The sequence below is a fragment of the Nomascus leucogenys genome, chromosome 5 (genome assembly GCF_006542625.1).
Source record: "Nomascus leucogenys isolate Asia chromosome 5, Asia_NLE_v1, whole genome shotgun sequence".
Taxonomy (NCBI): domain Eukaryota; kingdom Metazoa; phylum Chordata; class Mammalia; order Primates; family Hylobatidae; genus Nomascus; species Nomascus leucogenys.
The window spans coordinates 52,698,086-52,718,257 of record NC_044385.1 but is presented as its reverse complement, the minus strand read 5'-3'; the positions used below and the strand labels follow the sequence as shown (position 1 = coordinate 52,718,257).

General features: G+C 46.6%; 1 protein-coding gene across 1 annotated transcript in view; it reads right to left on the bottom strand.

Moving 5' to 3' along the window:
- PLXNA2 (plexin A2) overlaps positions 1-20,172 on the bottom strand; it is a 221,715-nt gene that overhangs the window by 106,865 nt on the left and 94,678 nt on the right. Inside the window, exon 4 of the mRNA XM_030813073.1 lies at positions 13,506-13,640. Coding sequence (XP_030668933.1) covers positions 13,506-13,640 — 135 coding nt within the window. The remainder of the gene's footprint in view (positions 1-13,505; positions 13,641-20,172) is intronic.

Here is a 20,172-nt window from a genome sequence, read left to right as displayed (position 1 = left end):
CTCCTGCCTCAGCCTCCTGAGTAGCTGGGACTACAGGTGACCGCCACCACGCCCGGCTAATTTTTTTGTATTTTTAGTAGAGACGGGGTTTCACCGTGTTAGCCAGGATTGTCTCCTGACCTCGTGATCCACCTGCCTCAGTCTCTCAAAGTGCTTGGATTCCAGGCGTGAGCCACTGCGCCCAGCCCAAGTGTTTCTTGAGTACCTACTAAGTACCAAACGCTGTGGTATCTCTTGGGGAGATAGAAGCAGCCCAGACAGGCAAGGTCTCTGCCTGTAATAAATGCTGCAGAAATGATACAATGAATGCCTGGAATAGGTGCACTATCTCATTTCCTTTATCCTCTTTCCATGAACCTGGGATGGGCAGAGGTCTTCCTTGCTGTACAGTCAGAGAAAGAGCTGTCCCGAGGGGAGGGGATTGGCAAGGTTACAACGGGCTTCAGCACTGGAGCTCTGCCAGAACTAGCATCTTTTTTCTTGATGATGTTATTTAGATCCAGGGTATGTCCAGAGGATCTGCTGGTGAGCTTGCCACAGAGAACATCAGGGGCTGGGTGCATGATGGCTTCCTACCAAGTTCTATGTTGTAGCAGCTGGGGCTGGGGGAATCCCTCTTAGGAAGGGTGGGTGGATTGAGCCCACCTGAAGGCTGCTCACCTGCATGCTGTAGAAATTCTGTGAGGATGGATGCCTCCTAATCCTTGCCTTCGGCTCTGCCAGTATCAAGTTTTGGGAAATATTCCTTGAATATACCAAACTCTCTCACACTCCCAAGCTTTCCTTAACTTGAACAATACTTCTTTGCTTTTTTATTCCACTGGGTGAGCCCCTCCCCTCTCATGATTCACCTAGAGCATCACCTCCTCCAGGAAGCCTTCCCTGACTCACAGGCTATACTGGGTGGCACCCTCTCCTGTAATCCCAGCACTCTGCCTACTGTACTGTAACTCACTACTTACTTGTCTATTTTCCATATGTATGTGTGATAGTGCAAGGATAAGCTCTTTGCTGTGAGCACAGTAGGTCCTCAAAGGCTGTTTGATGAGCTATTTAATGGCTAAGTGACTAGAACATTTTTTTCCTCTCAGTTCATTTTTCCCTCTCCTGTCTTCCTTCTACATGGCTTGCATCTCTGCCCACCTCTTTCTTATAATTAAACATTAGTTGAGGGACAGAGGCTGAACCCAGACTGTTCGCTAAGCCACCAACAGCTGATGACACAGTCAGCCTTCTCACCACCTGGTGGGAGTTTCAAACCCCAACCTGTTTGCAAGGTGGGGACCAGTCATAACTGGGGGGAACAAGGTGAGGTGAGGGAGGTAACTTGAGGCACAGTGGCAAAGGCTCAAGGAACTTAACCACAAGGCATGCACTCTATGAAGCAGAGATTGCAGCTGAAAAGCTGAGTCCCTGAGCTGGCCTGCTACAGAAAGATCAAAGGGCCAGCTGGAAATGCAGCCAAGCTGGGCTCTAAAAACAGCACAAAGCTGGGAGGAGAAGGGCTCGAACACACATTTCCCCCAGTGGGTACATGCAATGCTATATGAAAGAGCCTAACACTAACATAGTGAAGACACTAATGCTAACATAGTGTAGACACTAACACCCCTAGAACACACAGGTATGTTTGCTCTCATCTCACTCACCAACCCCACCAACTTCTGTTCTCACAAGCACATGCATACTCGAACCCAAGTCAGCCTCCACGCGCTGTGCACACAGCCTCCATTCCATACACATTCATGGCTGGAAGGAATGCACCCAGTGTCATGGCCGCAAGGGGCATTCAAACACATTTTATCAATGGGGAAAATGAGGCTCCAGTTGGCCTTGACTCAGATGCGTGGTGAGTGACTCTTGATGATTGGCACAGGCAGACTCTTACCTACCCTCCCCAGCCACTCTCCCATCACCACTCTGCCATCCTGCCACCGCTCTCCTGCAACAAACTCCCTGGCAGTTCAAAGTTGGATTCCAAATTTTGTGCCTAGGATCAACCCCATTAAGAAACCTTATCTGACAGGCAGCATGTGCCAGTGGCTGGCCAGAACTCACAGGTGGTGAGAAAAAGCCCCCACATATTTCTGTAAACGAGTACAGCTGGTCACTTCTGGCTGAGGCGTTCAGAGGCCTTCACTAAAGAAATCAGCAGGTGGTGGTCAGCTTCCCACCTCATGGGAACCCTGTGTTCACAAAGATGTCCCTGGATAAAAGGCCTGAGAGGGGCTGTTCAAGCCTGAACCATTTGTTTGAGAAACCTGCTGGGGTGGAGACCAACACCTTTCCCCTCCCTCAGGGGCATCCAGAGCCCTGGCCCACATATAGAGGGGCCTTGCCAAGTCCCTGCCACGCACCCCAGGACTTCCAGTTGTGCTTGTCTCCAGGGGTTCACTGACTTCCCCTTTGCCTCCGCCCCTCTCCCTGATGCATGGTGCCGCTCTTGACACCTCTGAACCTGCATCTTCACACTACAGAAACTGTCCTAGTCATCAGTGGATGGAAGTAACTTTTCATGACGGCTCCTCTGATGTTGCCATCTTTCGTGTTGATCAAAACAACAAAACGAATCAGACTGTCGGCATCTGATTGAAGCCTAATTGGAAATCCAAAGTGGCACTAAATGTTATGGTCTAAATAAAACACATTCAATTACTGAAACTCAACGCAGGGAGCACAAGGGAGCGCTCCTGGAAGGAGCTGAAAAGCAGGCTGCAGAGCTCTGGGGTGTCATTCCAGGGCCTCCCATGTCTGGCTGGATAAGACTTAAGATGGTGAACACAGGAGGCTTTCTTGAGCCTGAGAACCTCTTACTTAGGGCCAGTGATTGAGCTGATACGGGTTTGCATGGTTCACACTTGAAATAGCACCAGAGAAGCTGAATCGGGGCTTCAATGCCTCACATGTGTTCTGCAGCTGCCCTCCTTGCAAAGGTTTTTCCTTTGCCAGACCGAGGAGCTTTGGATGGGGCAAGAAAATATGCAGGGGAGTCATGATGTCTCCCGCTGGGGTCTCTGAATGGGCTTTCCTGGTGCTGGGGGAGGGCAAGCAGTGCAGGAGCTTTGCAGCCACACAGACAGGCTCCTCACTCCTGGCTCTGCCTCCTAAATGTCATAGACACATCTAGTTCAGATCCCTCAAGATTGCCTCACCTGGCCTTCCTCATTTGTCAAACGGGGGAGATAATACCTGCCTTCCCAGGTTGTTGTGAAGAGGGGAGATCGTGCTTGTGAGGCGCTTGGCCAGCTGCAAGGAGAAACTCCGCAGTTAACTTCCTGGGCGTGGGGCTTTTCCTCCCTGCACTCTGACCACCTGCAGAGGAATTTCCCCTGACTGTCCATGTAGGGCCTGGGGCAGTGCTTGCTTTCCTTTATTGGTTTTTTAAACAAAACAGTGCACTACTCCAATCTCTTTGAAGGTGTCAAATGAGGAGTTACTGAGTCTCTGCTGGTCTCCGGGAGCCCAGAAAGCCGCCTCTGAACCCTTTTCCTAATTGGGAGCCCGGTGTGGGGAGAGCAGGAGGGGAGGAGCCTTCTGTAGCCACAGGGCAGCCAGGGGGCGCTGTCTCAGAAAGCTGAAGAGGTGTGGATTTGGCTTCAGAGGTGTGGGGTGGAGTCCCAGCCCTGCTGTTGGACAGCTTGGTGGCCCTGGGCAAATTACTTAGCTTGAATTTCAGTTTTGTTATCTGTTAAAAAAAAAAGGCAAGGACAATAATAGTTATCTCATGGGACTGGTGTATTAGCTGAGGTCATGTTTGTAAACTAAAATAAGAAAAACACAGCAAAAATATTAGTTAGATTTCGACACAGCTTAAATAAGGTAGGGCTGAGAGGCAAGGCAGGGTGGTTAAGGTTTTTTTAGGTGTGGCTGTTTGCAAAGCATGATCTACAGGGCTTGGCCTGATGACGATGTATGGGGGAACAACCGTAAAAATATAATTACTACTACTACCATTTACTAAGCAGGTAGTATGTTCCTGGTACTTTTCAGAGTGCTTTTTATGCATTAATTAATTTAATCTTCAAACAGATGCCATAATTATGCCCATTTTACAGGTAAGGTAACTGAAGCACAGAAAGGTGAAGCAACTTGCCCAAGGTCACACGGCAGTAAGCGGTAGAGCCAGGACTTGAACCCAGGCTGGCTGCTCCCCATGGCTGTCAGGAAACTACTGATAGTCAATCATTGTCTGCTTCTCCACATTTGGCTTGGTATACCCTCTCTTCTCCAGAGTCACTGCCCCCTCAGACCTCTCATCTCCTCTTCTGTAAAATAAAGGGCTGCTCTGCGCTAGAGGATCTCTGGATAAACCAACTCTGGATTCTTGTGTTAGGGAGAGGGTGAGTCCCCTGAGTGACCCCAATTATGGAGGGAACCAGGACAGGTCCCTTCCTGGCGGTATGCGTTTATGAGTTACTTTAATCATCGAATACATAGTACATCTCTTCTACAGCATTGCTCTGATGTACAAATAAATAACCTTATCTTGTGATTTATCTATACATCATTGTGCCCCTCCAGAATTTGACCACCTTGAGGGAAGGGATTCTATTTTATTTTTTGCCATACAAAAGCATACGTAATAGTGCTGTTGCTGCATTGAAAACAGCAGAAAGAAATCAAGATGGTACTTATCTTCCTGGCAGCCCTATTTAGAAGGAGGCTTTTGCTGGAATATTACTTAGAAAGACAGCCCTATCTATATCTACATATGCAAATGACTTGTCAGTGGACAGCTCTATGCATTATACATGGTCAACACTTGATGGTCTATTGAATGAATGAGTCTGCATATGCAAACAATATGCAAATCTTTCCTTATTTTAATTTGACCCTTCGGAACATCTTCAGGAACTCTCTTGGGCCTACATTGTTTTAATTTTGCTAATTAAAAGTTTTTAAACACAGTCAGTGTTCGTTCTTGTCTGTGCTGAGTGAAACTGTTGTCAAGTTGGGAAAGGATGCTGGGCTATACTAGGTTACTCAGGATTTACCCTGATTCTTCTGGTAATTCTGATGATGACCCAGGCAAATGACTTTCCTCTCTGGAGGCACCAGTTTCCCCATATTTAAAAGAATGAGGGAGGGTAAGTTTCCTTCTGGTGAGACACTGTAACTTCCCATCTCCTGGTCATAGGAACATGATTCTGGGCAGTCAGTGTCAGCCTTCAGCAGTACCTATCTAGAAAGAAAAATCAAATCCTTCGTCAAGGATCAGAGAAAGAGTCTCCAACTCCCTTGCCCATTTAGAGAAATGAGGTTTTTGGCACCACTTCTCCTAGCCTGGGCATTGTATTCAATCATTTCTTTCCAAACCAAAGGATTTCAAAATAAGAGGCTGGAGTTTTCTCTCTTAAATACAGCAAGCCAAGTGTCTGATTAATAGGGTGGGTTTGCATCGCCTTTCCCTCATGTGAAAATATTTATTTAAAAAAAAATACTCCGATGAGAATATTAATAGCCAGAGAATCAGCTCCCTATCAGCCTCTTTGTTCCTTGACATTTGAAATGGGGGAAAGAAAGAGGAAAAATTCAAAACCTGGGTTTGAGGTGGTCATTGTTGCCTGCACCCGCGGCCCCGGGAGGTGGGAGGCAGGATTCCGCCCTTTCTTTGGGAAAGGCACTGATGTGAGCACTCAGCTCCTGGGCCACACTGGGGTCCTGCATCCTTAACCAGAAACACATGTGCATCAAAGGCTTGGATTGAAAGTGACACATTTTAAAACAAAAGTGCAGCAGCAATTCGCTTATCCTCACTTTCCTAATCCGCAAACTCTGTAATTCTCCCCGAAGTCCCTCAGGCTCAACTCTCCTCCCTGCCCCCTCACATTCCCTCCTCCCTGCAGAAGGGAGGTCTCCTGTTACTGAGACCTTGCCCGCCTTGTAAAAATACACCTTGGCATGCTCTGCCTGCACCCTGGGAAGCCTTATCGCCTGGACTAAACAAATGTGCACAATGAAAATAATAGTCTGAGATGTCAAAATAAATGAGCAGGGGACATCTGGAAGTGTGGGTCCCCACATTTTTTCTTTCCCTTCCCCAAGGTCTTTAGGTGCCTTAGGGACTTAACAGTTCAGGAGCTTTGGCTACAGGTAGAAGACTTACTGCCCCATGTATCACAATAGCACCTCTGAAAAGGATTCTTACTTTTGGTTCTAGATCTGGTTAGTAGTTGACAGGGCCTCCTCCAAACCGAGGAGACCACAATTAGTTTTCTGGTGCAGCTACTGGACATTGGTGGATGGCATGCTAAGGGTCTGGTCTGTCCTTCCATCTCTCCCCAGATACTGCGTAGGGTCTTCAAACAATGCAGAGAATTTCTTACGGGGTGGTGGTGGGGCTGTCCTGCATTTAAGACTTCAGGAAAGGGTGGCTTTACAATCTTTCCAAATAATTTTTGTTTCTGAAAACTCCAAGCTGACAGTCTCCTTGCCCCAACTCTTTTAAATTACGTTAAATAGATGTGGTTAAAAAGCCAGTTTCCTGTAATCCATGGGGATGAGGTCCCATTCCCCAACATACTGAAGGCAAGTCACTGAGAGGCCTGTTCCTGTGCAAGATGAGACAATATTGCCACAGGAAGACTGCGTGGAGAGCTATTTATAAGCGGCATACCCTCGATGGGAAAATTTCCAGGCAGTGTGATCCTGCTACTGATGGATTCCTGCAAATTCTTCTTGAAAGCATTTTCAGGGCCCATAGGTATTTGATAGACCTCAGGTAGGACTTACACAACCTTCAGCAAATCAACAGCAAGCTTTAGAGCTGTCGGTGCTTCCCCACATGTTTGAAGAAATCAATCCAGCTTTGATGACTCCAGCTGGGCGTTGGGTGTTGCACAGTGCTGATAGGGCAGCTAAACGGGGTGCTCTCTGGGCCTCGTTTTTCTTGTCTGGGGTCAGAATAGGTGCTCTCTACAGTCCTTACCAGCTCTGATGCTCTGTGATTCCATGACCTTGGTAGCCGGGGAATCATGTTCTTAATGTGTGCTCATGGGCCACACGCATCAGAATCACATGGGTGTTGGGCAGCAGAGGGAAGAGGCAAGCAGACTGACTGCGTGACTGCCAAAGCCAAGTCGCAAAAAGGCAATGCAATTTCTACCTTATTGTAGAGAGTACTCACTCTTGGAGTCCTGAGCTGCCATGAGCAAGAATTCTGACTGTCTTGGGGGCTGCCTGCTGTCAGGAAGCCCAACACACAGGTCAGGGAGTTGTCTAAGGCACTGTGGTCAACAGTCCCAGCTGATCCCAGCTTCCACTTCCCAGACATGTAGGAGGAGAAGCTTCCAGATGATTCTAGCCCCTTGTCCTTCTAGTCAGCCCCAGCCATTCGTGTCATCCCAGCAAAGGCTGCAGACATTATAGAATAGAGATGCGCCATCTTCGGTGCACCCTATCTGAATTCCTGACTTACACAGTCTTTGAGCATAATCAAATGTTTTTTTAAAATATCCGCAAACCTGGGGATAGTTTGTTACACAGCAATAAATAACCAGAACAGTGTGCCAACTACTAGCACATCTAGGACATTCAGAACTGAGATCTGAATGTTCACTACCTGGAGAGTGGCAGACCCATCTTTCACAACGAGTGTGAGACTTTGTTACTTACCTGGAGAAACCAGAAATGAAAAGCCCCATAGGTATTCCCTTTCTGGCCCGGTGTTCACGCATGCAGCCCCAGGCTCACAGGCTCCCCCTCCCTTCTCTCCACAGATGCCTGCTACCCTGGCCTTCGGGCCTCACACATCAGCCTGGGGCTGCCTGCCTGTGTATTGAGGGGAGCGGGACTGTTTAGTCTGCCAGGCACATTCCTGGATTTTAAAAATAAATACCAGATTATGAGAGACTCAGTCCAGTGCTGTCATTTGGCCGGGCCAGAGGCTTCTGAGGCAGCGCTTGGGCGGAAGCAGGAGGAAGCAGGAGGAATGGCAGTTGGAGGCCACTGCCTGAAACTGGGAACTCTGTGCCAGCCATAATTTGTGGTAGAGATGTTTCTAGCCCTTTCTGAAGTTCCAAAGAAATTCCAAGAATACTACTAGTAATAATAATTACCATCACTTCTCGAAAACACTATGTGTCAGACATGACGCTGGGTAATTTATACACATTCTCTCAATCCTCACAACGATTGCATTAGGCCCATTACACAGATGATAAAACTGAGGTTTAGAGAAGTTGAATAATGTTATCAAAACCATATACTTAGTAAGTGTCTATGGAATGGAGGTTGGCCTGACTCCCACGGGCCAGCTCTTAACAGCTATGCTATTTTGCCTCTCCAGGCCTTGAAATAGAGAACAGAATTCCATGCCCCACCACCCACTCCAAACACACACCCACCCATCACCATCTTTTCTGCTGTTCCCAAGGCCCTTTCTAGTCTGTATGGAGCCATTCTCCACTGTGACTCCCTTTTTCCATTTCACCCTTCGCTGGATCATTTTATGCCTCTATTCCCTCTGCTAATTCAAACTAATTAAAGTATAAAATAGAATAATTGCTTCCATCCCTATACTGTTTTCCCATCCACCCTGTGTATAGATCTATACTCCTTTTCTAGGAGTGGCCAGCCGGACAAGTTGGGTGAAAACTGGGGCTATCAAGTTTCTTTTCATCTTGTTGCTTGGTTTTTCACTTGGCTCATAGCCTGATTTTCCCTGGACTCGCTGTCTGACTTCCATTACACACTGAGGATACGGGAGCAACTTGTATGCATGCCCATAACATCTGCAGATTCGCTGTCAGTGAAGCTGGGGCAGACTTTCTAGGAAAGAGCCAGGCATCCTCTCAGTGGAGCACCTGGGCAATTAACAGGATTGGGGAATCAGTTCCCAAATTTTCCCCTGGGACTGGCCGGTCTTAGATCTATTAACAGTACATTAACATTGACTTGTTAGGCAGTGACACTAATGACCCAACACTTACTAGTCCTATTTCTTAATTACATTTAATTAATTAATTGAGAGTGAAAGAGAATACGTGAGTGCTATATTGGATTGTTCTAGCTCTGTGGGGAGATGAAAACCTCTCTAGGCAGAATGTAAGACCAGAGACTTGGTTTTACTCTCACCATGTGTTCCACTCTCACGGCCCCAAGAATATTACATGTGTCATGTTTGGAGGAGGGGTGGAGGAACAGAGAGGCAAGGGTTAGGGGCAGGGTAGAAGACAGGGATGAGAGTAGGTTGCCCAGAGATTTGTTTTAGAGTGAAATGATGAAAAACCCATTCCCATGATATCTTCAAAGGTCTTAGGACTTTTAGAGAACTCGAAAGTCTTAAATTGCTGCCTCAAATAGGAAAATAGACAACTTACGATGATTCAACTTATGGTTTTTTTTACTTTACAGTGGTGTGAAAGCAATACACATTCAGTAGAAATTGTACTTCAAGTACCCATGCAGCCACTCTCTCCTTCACCTTCAGTACAATCTTCAATTCATTACATGAGATATTCAACACTTAATTATAAAGCTGGCTTTGTGTTAGATGATTTTGCCCAACTGTAGGTGAAGGTAAGTGTTCAGAGCATGTTTAAGGTAGGTGAGGCTAAGCTATGAGCTTGATAGGTTAGGTTATTAAACATGTATTTGACGTACAATATTTCCAACCTACAATGGCTTGACTAGGAGGCAACCCCATCATAAGTCGAGAGCATGTGTACATATCCATAACCAAACCAGCATTCCAGCTTTCTCTACAATGTTGACCCTTCAGGGAAGATGCTCATATGAGCACACGTGGCCTCATAAATCTCTCCTTAAGAACATTATGCTGACCGGACGTGGTGACGCACGCTTATGATCCCAGGACTTTGGGAGGCTGAGGTGGACAGATCCCTTGAGCCCAGGAGTTCGAGACCAGCCTGGGCAACATGGTGAAACCCCATCTCTATTTCTATAAAAAAAATTTTAAATTGGCTGGGCATGGTGGTTCATGCTTGTAATCCCAGCACTCTGGGAGGCCAAGGCGGGTGGATCACTTGAGGTCAGGAGTTTGAGAGCAGCCTGGCCAACATGGCAAAACCCCGGCTCTACTAAAAATACAAAAATTAGCCAGGTGTGGTGGCATGCACCTGTAATCCCAGCTACTCAGGAGGCTGAGGCAGAAGAATCGCTTTAACCCGGGAGGCGGAGGTTGCAGTGAGCCAAGGTCATGCCACTGCACCACAGCCTGGGTGACAGAGCGATAGTGAGACTCTGTCTCAAAAACAAAACAAAACAAAATAAAAAAATTTAAAATTAAAAATTGAAAAAGAGAACACTGGTTTTGGTTTAGTCTCAAGCCCATCTCTTGTGCTTTTGGTGTCATCTTCTGGAGACAGACAGAGCAGAGTCCCAATCCTAGGACCTTAAACAAATTTCTATAAGATCTGAAAGAGACTTTAGAGTTAGGTTTATAATCTCCATCTTTACAGATGAGGAAACTGAGACTCTGAGAAGTTGAGGGCCCAGGTCACCCTTGAAGTCAGAGGTGGGGCCAGGCCTAAAATACAGATCTCCTGGCTCAGGCTCAGGATGACTGGGTGTGTCATGTCCCCCTGCCCCCTCCTCATCACACACCATCTCTATACTCCTGAGAAATGGGATCATGAGGCATGAGAGCTAGAATGAGCCATGTAGAATGTGGCATGTGGGGCGGTATAAAAAGAAATTCCCCCTTTATTGTCTCAGCTGAGCCTCACACTGACCTTGTGTGAGAAACACTGAGGTTAGGTGACTTGTGCAAGGCCACTCAGATAGAGAATGGTGAAATGAAGTCCAAATCAGACCCACAGACTTCAGAGACAAGCCTGTTATCTGATGCAACTCCTCTCAGCTATAAAAGAGGAACCGAAGCTGTCAGAGGATTCTACTGTCAGTGATAGCATAAGCTGGACTAGAACCCAGGACATCTGACTTCATTTTGACAGATTATTCTCCTGCCACACATTCAACTGCTTCCTTGAAGACATCTGAGCTGTCTGTGAGTACTTAACTCACAGCCAGCCTCAGACAGATGGGCCTCCTGAGCTGTTCTTGGCTTTCATCTTTGGACTCAGCCCCTGGTGAAGTCACCTGGCTACCTATTTCTACACAATTTACGGCTCTCCAGGTGACAGGCCTCAGAGCTCCACCGCAAATCCCCCTCAGACTTTGCCTCATAATCACAGCTCCATCTGGTACAGGGAGCTCCCCCTACTAATATCTCACTTGACCAGAGGCAGCCCATGGCATGAAACCCAAATTCTTCCTATCTCTGCTCATCGTGGCTGGCTACTGCTAAACCCCTCTGTTTGGTGTAGATTGTAACAAGAACTGGGTACCTGAAGCAGAAGGTGGGACAGAGGAGGAGTATTTACAGATAAGCTGTGTGGACACTTGGTGTGGCCAGGCTGATGCTCTCAGAGATGGCGTCAGATATGGATCTAGGAGGTGATTATATTCTCTGAAACCCACTCATCTGCCTCCAGCCCTGACCCAGCCCCTCTTCTTTGGATACATTTTGAATGCATTTTCAGAAAGCGTCTCATTGGATAAAAAGATATGCAGCTAAAATATATGCCTTGGTACTTTCTCGGTCCCACTAAGGTCTCATTGGTCACTTCTTCCTTCCCACTTTGCTGGGCTCAGAGAATCTAAGAAACAGCTCTTACCCAGAGCTACCTGCCTGGTCCTCTGCTACACACAGTGCCTCTTGAAAATATTGCATAAAATGTGAGTCTATTTAACCTCTGCCCAACATTTTATCCACCTATATAGGTTGTCATCTACCTATCTGTCCTTTTATCTGTATCTATATCTGCATAAGTGCCTGGAATGGTGCTCACCAAATGTTAACATGGTGTTATATTTTGGGTAGTGAGATTTGGTGACCTGCTGCTGTTTTCTTTTCTGTATGCATTGCTTGAATTTGTATAACAAGCGTCCATCATTTTTATTAAACAAATAATGTTTTCCCTTAAAGAAGAACAGGATAAAAGAGCATGTATAGGATTCAATCTGATGTTATTGGGCTATTTGGGTACCTGTCTCTCTCTTGTTAGATTGCAATCAACTTAAGGTAGTGACTAAGTCTCATTCATTTTGATGATTCCCAGCACTTTGTTCCCAATAAATATGTGCCCAGGAATAGTTCTTTTTAGGCCCACTGACTGTTTCATTGGAATGATAGGTCAGTGTTTATTTCCAAGACTGTCTTACCCACTCTAGGTTAGGCAAAGCTGTCTACAGATCCACGAAATTCCCATCTGGACCTGTTTATACTTCAATTGCAGAGGCCACATGAAAGAAGGTGAAAAAGACAGGTGGATTCAAGAGGATCTGGATGTAATTTGCATGTAATTATCATATGATTTACGTCATCTGTCCTCAAGAACTAATTTTCAAGTCAGAACTGCATCACTGCTTCCCTTAATGCTGTCGTGTGCACACTTGTCTCTTCCTTACTTCTTCGCTCATCCCTCATCCCCTGATTCAGACTCCTTACATTCGAAAAGAAAGGAGGTAAGGAGAGCTCTGGAAAGGGTAAGTTTGATCAAGGACACCTGGAACTTTTGCAGAATTCTCTGAGAATGACATGAGCCGGGAAGCAACTTGTGAGAGCTCTCTGGGCCTTCAGCTCTACCAGCATCCTTCTCTAGCCTAAGTCAGTGTCCTCAGCTACTGGGACAGACTGGCAATCCTTTTCCTCATTTCTTTGGCCTTAATTTTACTTGCCCTGTTAAGAAAAATGACAAGACCCCTGCTGCTGCTGCTGAACAACTATTAACCCACTGACCGAGTGAATGGAATGTGCCCGGCTTGGCTAAGGTCTCTGCTTAGCTTTCTGGGTCTCTATTGATCTCATGAATCCCCTGCCTTCCCTGCTTCTCTTTCCCTTCACCATAGCTCTCTCTGCATTTGCCTTCTCTCTACTCACACATATTCACAGGAGATACAGTCTCCATCCATCCCAGAGGGTGGAAGACTTGCTCAGTTGTTTCCCTACAGAGGGTAGAAGTCTATTTCTCAGGGCTCCCCATCTCCATAGGCCTGGTTTCAGCTTCCCAGAGCTGACCAGCTTATACTCTGCACCAGTCTAAGACTCATGCCAAGATTTTTATTTCCTTCTGGGGCCCTATCTTGGGTCTGCCTCTCCCGGGAGTGGGCCCAGCCTGGAGGCCTGGATTATTTACACCTCTTTGGCTCCCTTGAGCAGCAGACTCTGTGGGCCTGAGAGCAGTAAATCTACCTCCTAATCACACCAAGCTGCTCCGTGCAGTCTGGCCTGTTCTTGCAGGGCTGTTCATCACTTGCTGAGACAGGAGCTGTGGCCTAGACTGAAGCCTCCGGGAAGTGGCTGGCCCCCGGCTGCTTCTCTCTAGCTCCCTGCCAAAGCCTACAGGGACTCTGCCTCTCTCAAGACTCCTGTGCTGCAAGCCCAGAGGTCTCTCTTCTTGGACTGAATAGTTTCTGAACAAAGGTGACAGATTATCAGCAGTTTCTTGGTTTGGAAAGCAGAGATGGGTGTTAGCACTTACCTGTCTCTCAGACATGACGTACAGGTAGCGCTGATCAATGGAGAAGGCCATGTCCCGGAGGATAGGGCTTCCGTCCTTGAGCACAGAGACCATCTCGTACTGGACCCCGCCATGGGGGGGACCATCCGCCCGAATCTGTTTGAGAAACAAGGATGTCCTCAGCATCTGCCTTCAGTATTCCACTGTGGGCTACCTGCCTCTGCCCAGAGCAGGTAGCTTACAGAAGACCATTGCTAACCCCCAATCACTACTCCATAGACTGAAGTGCCACTTCTTTTAAACAACACAATTTCCACCAAAAGGAATCCTTTCCCAAGCAGTCTGAATGTTCTGGGCCTGGGATTTCTGACAGTGGATTTATTTGTGCGTGCATATATGCCCTTGGGAATGATTTTGAATATCCCTATGTGGTTATTCTTGTGTGCATGTACATCTATTTATAGCACTGTGTATTGTATGTGTGTGTAAGTGAGTGTGTGCTTATGCATACTCCTTCATGGTGGCTGGGGTGGGAAAGTCAACATTTGTTCACAGTATCTTAGCCTCAGACAAGTATGAAGGAATGGTGAACAATTTATATAAATCATCAAAAAGCTGCTCATTGAGAGATTAAAGATTTTTGGATCCCAGGAGTGTCTTTCAGCCCCCAAACATATGCCCTGACTGTCCACAAATCCACCCTGTGAGATGTGGGGAGCCAGGAATCCTGGCTTAGCCTCTCCAAGCCCATCCTAGGAAAATAAGTCAGAAAGGACTGAGATGTCATCTAGTCCAGTGCTTCTCAGCCCTGGCTGCACATTAGAATCATCTGGGGAGCTTTAAAAAATATGAATGCCAGGGCTACATCCATTAATCACAATCTCTGTGGGTGGGGCCCAGGCATCTTCTTCAGCTTAAAAGCTCCCTGGGTGAATTTAATGAGTAGCCAGGGTCGAGGAGCAGCGAGGTAGTCCTGCAGTTCTCACACTAGTGTGTCCTCAGAATCACCTGGAGGACTTGGTGAATGCACTGCGAGGCCCACCCCCAGAATTTCTGATTCAGTGGGCATGAGGGCTGAGAATGTACACTTCTAACAAATTCCCCAGCTGATGCTGATGCTGTTACTATAAGGGTTTGAGAAGTACTATCTAGGCCCTTATGTTGAATGCTGATCTCAAAGAAAAGAAGTCCCTAAGGTCATACAAAAAGTTGGTGGCAAGGAACCCTTGGTCTGAATGTGCCCCACTCCCAGTTTTTCTAGTTTTTAATTTTCTAGTTTTCTAGTAGCTGACTGCTGACCAATATTCATGACCCCAGCCTGTTTTCACTGTCCTCTGCCCATCTCTAGCTCAAGCCCCACCTCCTCCACGAAGCCTTCCCCATCCTCTCTAATGGCTAATTAATTGCTCCCACTTTGATGCTGTTTTTTTTTTTTTTTTTTGCCAGACATTTTGTCCTAGGATTATAATCAATTGATTTGTTCATTGTATATATACTAGCTAACATGTATTGACTACCTACTCGAATTGTTCTCTAATTGCTTCAGATGTGTGTAAGCCCTGTCAACATTTTGAAGGCAGGGATATCTTTTCTATTTATCTTATAACCCTCTGAGGACTAGCATGCGACTGGGAACATAGCCGGCGATGGATAAAAGGGAATGCTTGTGAAATGCTTGTTGAAAGAGCGTGAACTGTGCACCAACTGACAGCATATCCTAGACTCCTTAGGGCTGAATCAAAATGAGGTCAAAAGACATTTTCCCTGGCAGATTTTAAGATTAAGCCTTCTTCTCCCTTACACCCTTTGGATTCTCTCTTGGGCCCTTCATCATCTTCTCCCTCTGCCTGTTTCTCCCCACCACACTGATAGCTCCTCAGGCCAAGGCACCATGACTTATTCATCCCAAGTGCCAAGCTCAATGCCTGATGCCACAACAAGTACACTAGCATGGATGGATGGATGTGTTTTCAGTTCTTATTGGCCGGGTGGGGAAGGTCAACAGCATTATTGATTACAGAGCTAGGGGAGTGGGAGAAGAGCTTCCATTCCTATTTCTCCACTGTCCTGAGAATCTGCATACTTGAGGGGCCTAAGCCAGGGCCTGGTCTGTACCTGTCCAGTTGGGATGGACTTGATGTATGTGGGAAACAGACCATGAGTCCATCGTGGGGTGGGAAGCTGTGGCCCGGGGGTCCCCAGTGGTAGAAACAGCAGATTCTTGCCTGAGGCCCTTGTGCTATATCCCCGGGATGAAAATGGTAGGTCAGGATCTAGGGGCAAGGACACCATGTTCTCCTCCTCACCTGCTTTGTTGGGCGACTTGGGGGCTTCTGGGCCTGAACTTGAGGAGGTAACCTCAATGGAACCAAATGAACTCTTCTCAGCCATTCCTATCCCTCATCACTCCCCTTGTGGGCTTTCCCCTATGCTCCACTCTTGCCCTCTTTCTCCCTAGCGAATGGGCTTCCTGCTGTTCAAGGCTGTTGCCTTGTCATCTATCAGTAAAGCCTCTCCTTCCAGAAATGTTGTTAGAAGCCCATTTGTTTCATTTTCACAGGGTCAAGGGGATTCTAAGAGTCAGCAGTGGTGTTACGCGGCTGAGGCCACCACCCTCTAACCTGGAGCAATTCTGATGATGAGATTCAAGCAGAAGGAAGAATAAGAGTCTCTGTCTGGGAAAATGCCTCACAGTTAAAATGGTTCCCCTTGACCTTCAAAGCAGCATTCTCCCTTACATAGACAGACCCAAATTTCCATAAGATTCTTACAGAAATATCATAGCTTTTAGTCACAAAAGTTCTTGGGCTATTGCAGGAAGTAGAGGGCAGATGTGATTGCCACGACTTCTGGTTGGCCTGGTCTTAGTTTTCTGTCTCCATAAAATGGGGGTTTCAGGCCCTGTTTCTTGCGTGAGTCTGAACTGTGCCTCTCCTCTGAAGGCAAAGTATCTCAGTGCTTCTCCCACCTTCCCTGTGACAGCTACTCCTCTCCAGGGAGATTTAAGCCTCCTCAAGGTGCTGGCTGCATCCCAGCAGCTGCAGGGCTGGGTCCCAGGAGCTGCAGAGCCAGGCCCCTCCCTCAGGCCTGGTCTGGGATCTCCTGCCCCAGAAGGCCAGTTAACCCTCTGCTGGCTGGCATAGTCCGCTATTTTCATGCTAATGGCACTTCAATATTCTTCATCTGCCTTCTCCTACATGTTGGCCTCTACCCTCTCCCAGAGCCTGGGCACTTGCGTGGATTCAGCAAGGCCTGCACACCAAGTCAGAAGAGAGAATGAATGCCATGGTTATGGCCCTTCCTCTGTGGTCCCTGGGACCAGATGGTACTCGTGGCAAGATTAGAGCTGGAACTGAACCAAAGACAACTTATCATCACATTCTCTGCTGCATTCGGTCAGGACCAATCCCAGCCATTAATGTTTTACTGAATCAGAGACCTAATCTGAAGGTTTTTCTTTTTCCTTGTCTGCAACCCCAATCTTTTAATAAACCAGTTGAAGCCAGAATCAAACCTACATAAGTCTCAAATGTCAGAGCTAAAATCAAACCAGAACAGAAAATATTGTTGGTACTGAACCTGAACTAAGCTATCCTACTTCATTCAGTCTAAATCCCTAGAGAGAAAGGTGGTATTGGCCAAGAAGTCTGTGACTCCCTCTACTCACCCCCTGATTCATGCTATCTGCCCCAAGATTGAGTCACCTTTCAAGATACTTATAGGGGGTCAGAGAAGATGGAGAGTAGGGGCCAGGAGGCCAGGTCAAGGAGAAAAAGGTGGGGCAGGGGCTGGCAGAGAGAAGGCAGCAGATCCCCTGGGCAGCAGAGGTCTTTCCCCTCCCTTGATCCCCTTTGCTCACTTAAGGCAACACACCAATGAGTGCAGGGTATAAGTCTGGGCCTCAGGCATCCTGGGTTTCCATTCTGACTCTGCTCTTCCCTGGGGCTTGATTTCTGCCTAATGGCACACTTTTAGGTGAGTTACCTCTCTGAGCCTCAGTGTTCCTCTCTGAATAACTAGAAGAAGCAATCTGCTTGGTGTCTATCACAGGAGAATCATAGACTTATAAAAATTACTGGAGCTAATCTCGTCTAAACTCTTCCATTCAAAGCTTCCAATCCATGGTGGAACTGGGGTTCAAACCAGCCCCAGCTGGTGGGGTCCAGAGGAAAGCACATGGCTGATGGGGAGAACGCCTTGGAAGTGACTAGGAAGAAGGCTGCTAATGTAGTTCAAGTCTGTGATTTTTCGCATGTCTCTGTCTTGGATAGGAAATTTTGGGTTTCAAAGCTGTCTTTGCCAGAAACAGGATGGCCAGTGGTGAGGGGAGTGTCAAGGAGTCCCAAAACAAGAGTGGGATTTTAATAGCCAACTATTGAGTCTATTCTATGGTGTCCCACAAAGTGACAGCAATAAATTGAACCAGCCCTTGTATGCAATCCAACACCAAGATGCACAGGTCCCAAAATCCAACCAGGAAGCGGAGGATACTGGAGATGGGGCAAAGGAGGGAGGTGACAGGCACAGGTGGAATGAGTCACTGGAGTGTTTTCCTATTTGGGATCTTCTTCTTGTGGGAAGACTTGACCTCGGTGGAAATGCAGAAGCTACTGGGGCTATTTTGCTTGGACAAGGCTCAGCAGCCAGATAGCACAAGGTACAAAAGAGAGTGACAGTCTTTATTGAGACCAGCAAAAGACAAAATGTGCCCAAACTACTTATTTATTTTGAGACAGGGTCTCACTCTGTGCCACCCAGGCTAAGTGCAGTGGTGCAATCACGGCTCACTGCAGCCTTGAGCTCCTGAGATCAAGCGATCCTCCTACTCAGCCAGCCAAGTAGCTGAGACTACAGGTGTGCACCACCACAACTGGCTACTTTTTAATTTTTTTTAGAGACAAGGTCTCATTATGTTGCCCAGGCTGGTCTCAAACTCTTGAGCTCAAGTGATCCTCCCACCTCAGCCCCACAAAGTGCTAGGATTACAGGTGTGAGCCACTATGCCCAGCCTAAACTATGACATGAGGACACTTAGTCTAGCTCTAGTAAGAACCAGAGACTTTACTATAGAATGGGTGACTATAGGAGACTGTAATCTCCTTCTCAGGAGGGTTTTAAACCCAGGATAACCCCTTTTGCTTCATGGTTAAATGTGGCCCTGCCTGAAGGCAGTAGGATAGACTTGGATTCTGAAAGGTTCTGTTCACCTAAAGAATTTAATAATAGCTACCACAGTGCTACGTGCTGTCACAGTACTTGACAAAAATGAACTCATTTAACACTTCCAAGCATTCCTGAGGTAAATACTATTTTAAATCCCATTTTAGAGATGAAAACTCAGAGGCACAGGAGAGTTAGGCAACTCTCTCAAGATCACACAGGTGGAGAGTGGCATAACTGAGATTCACAGCTAGAGCCTGAATTCTCTGAAGAGGGGGCTAATAATGGGCAAACATAGCTGCCCTTGCTGCTGAGCAGAGTAGATGGGTCATCTAAAAGTCCAAATTTCCCCCTCATCCACTCTTCCCCATTTAGGATCCAAAGTTCAAAGTGGGACAATCTCCTATTTCCTGGGGACAACAGTAAACTCAGAACCTAATTTTTGGGGGCCTTACCTGGGGGATAAAACTCAGTTTATTAGGGCTGGCTTTGGAGCAGGAGCATGTGAGGTGAAATCCAGCAGAGGATTTAGTGTCCAGTCCTCCCGTTGAAATGAGAATGAAATAGTAACCCTATTAGTACCTTTCTTTTAAATCACAGCTATGTCTGGACAGAAATTAATGTCAGCCTCTTTTCTTGAATATCCAATTCCAATCAGCATATCCAATTAACTCGCTTACCTGCAGCCCCCTCTAAACTCCTTTTCTTGTGCTTCGATTTCTTCTCTAGTTAGCCCTAATTTATGGAGCCCTTTGGTACTCTAATATCATGTTATTATTAGTAGTAGTAGCAGTAGCAGTAATAGTATATATATATATATATATATATATATATATATATTTTTTTTTTTTTTTTTTTTTTTTTTTTTGCAAGAGTTGTGGAAGAGCAGTAGAATTGGGAATCTTCTTGGGTTTCTTAGTAGTGAAGAGATTGGTTTGAAAGCCATCACCACACAGAAGGAAGCACTGGATCATGTCTGCAGGACTGGGATTTAATCCCAAGTTTTTCTTTAATTGGCTGTGCGACTTCGGGCAAGTCATTTCACTTGTTTGTGTAATAGTTTCTGCAGCTGTCCCATAATGGTGGGACCTAATGGTCCTTAGCTCAAAAAAGATATTGTGAAAGTAAAATGAGTTATTAGCTATGAATGTCAGTACTGTCCAATATTCATTTATTATGTGCCTACCATGAGCTAGGCCTGCATTAGGAGCTGCAGATATGTGATAAAGGATAAGGATCCCCTCAGGAAGCCCGGGGATGGGGAAATGGACAATTTATCTGGTCTCCACGAACACAGGGGTCACCCCTTGTGAGAAGAGGTTTGCATGGGGGTCCCAGGGAGACCAGCATGGGGGGCCGAGCAGCATCTCACCTGGCCTGAAGGAGGCCCTGAGGGGGTACTTCCTGGAGGAGGTGAGGCCTAAGCCAAAATGCATGAGTGGAAATGTGAGTTCTTTGGAAAATGTACAGTGTAATATAAATATAAAGCCGTTCTTGTTATGCCTGAGCTCAGATTTCTTAGAAACTT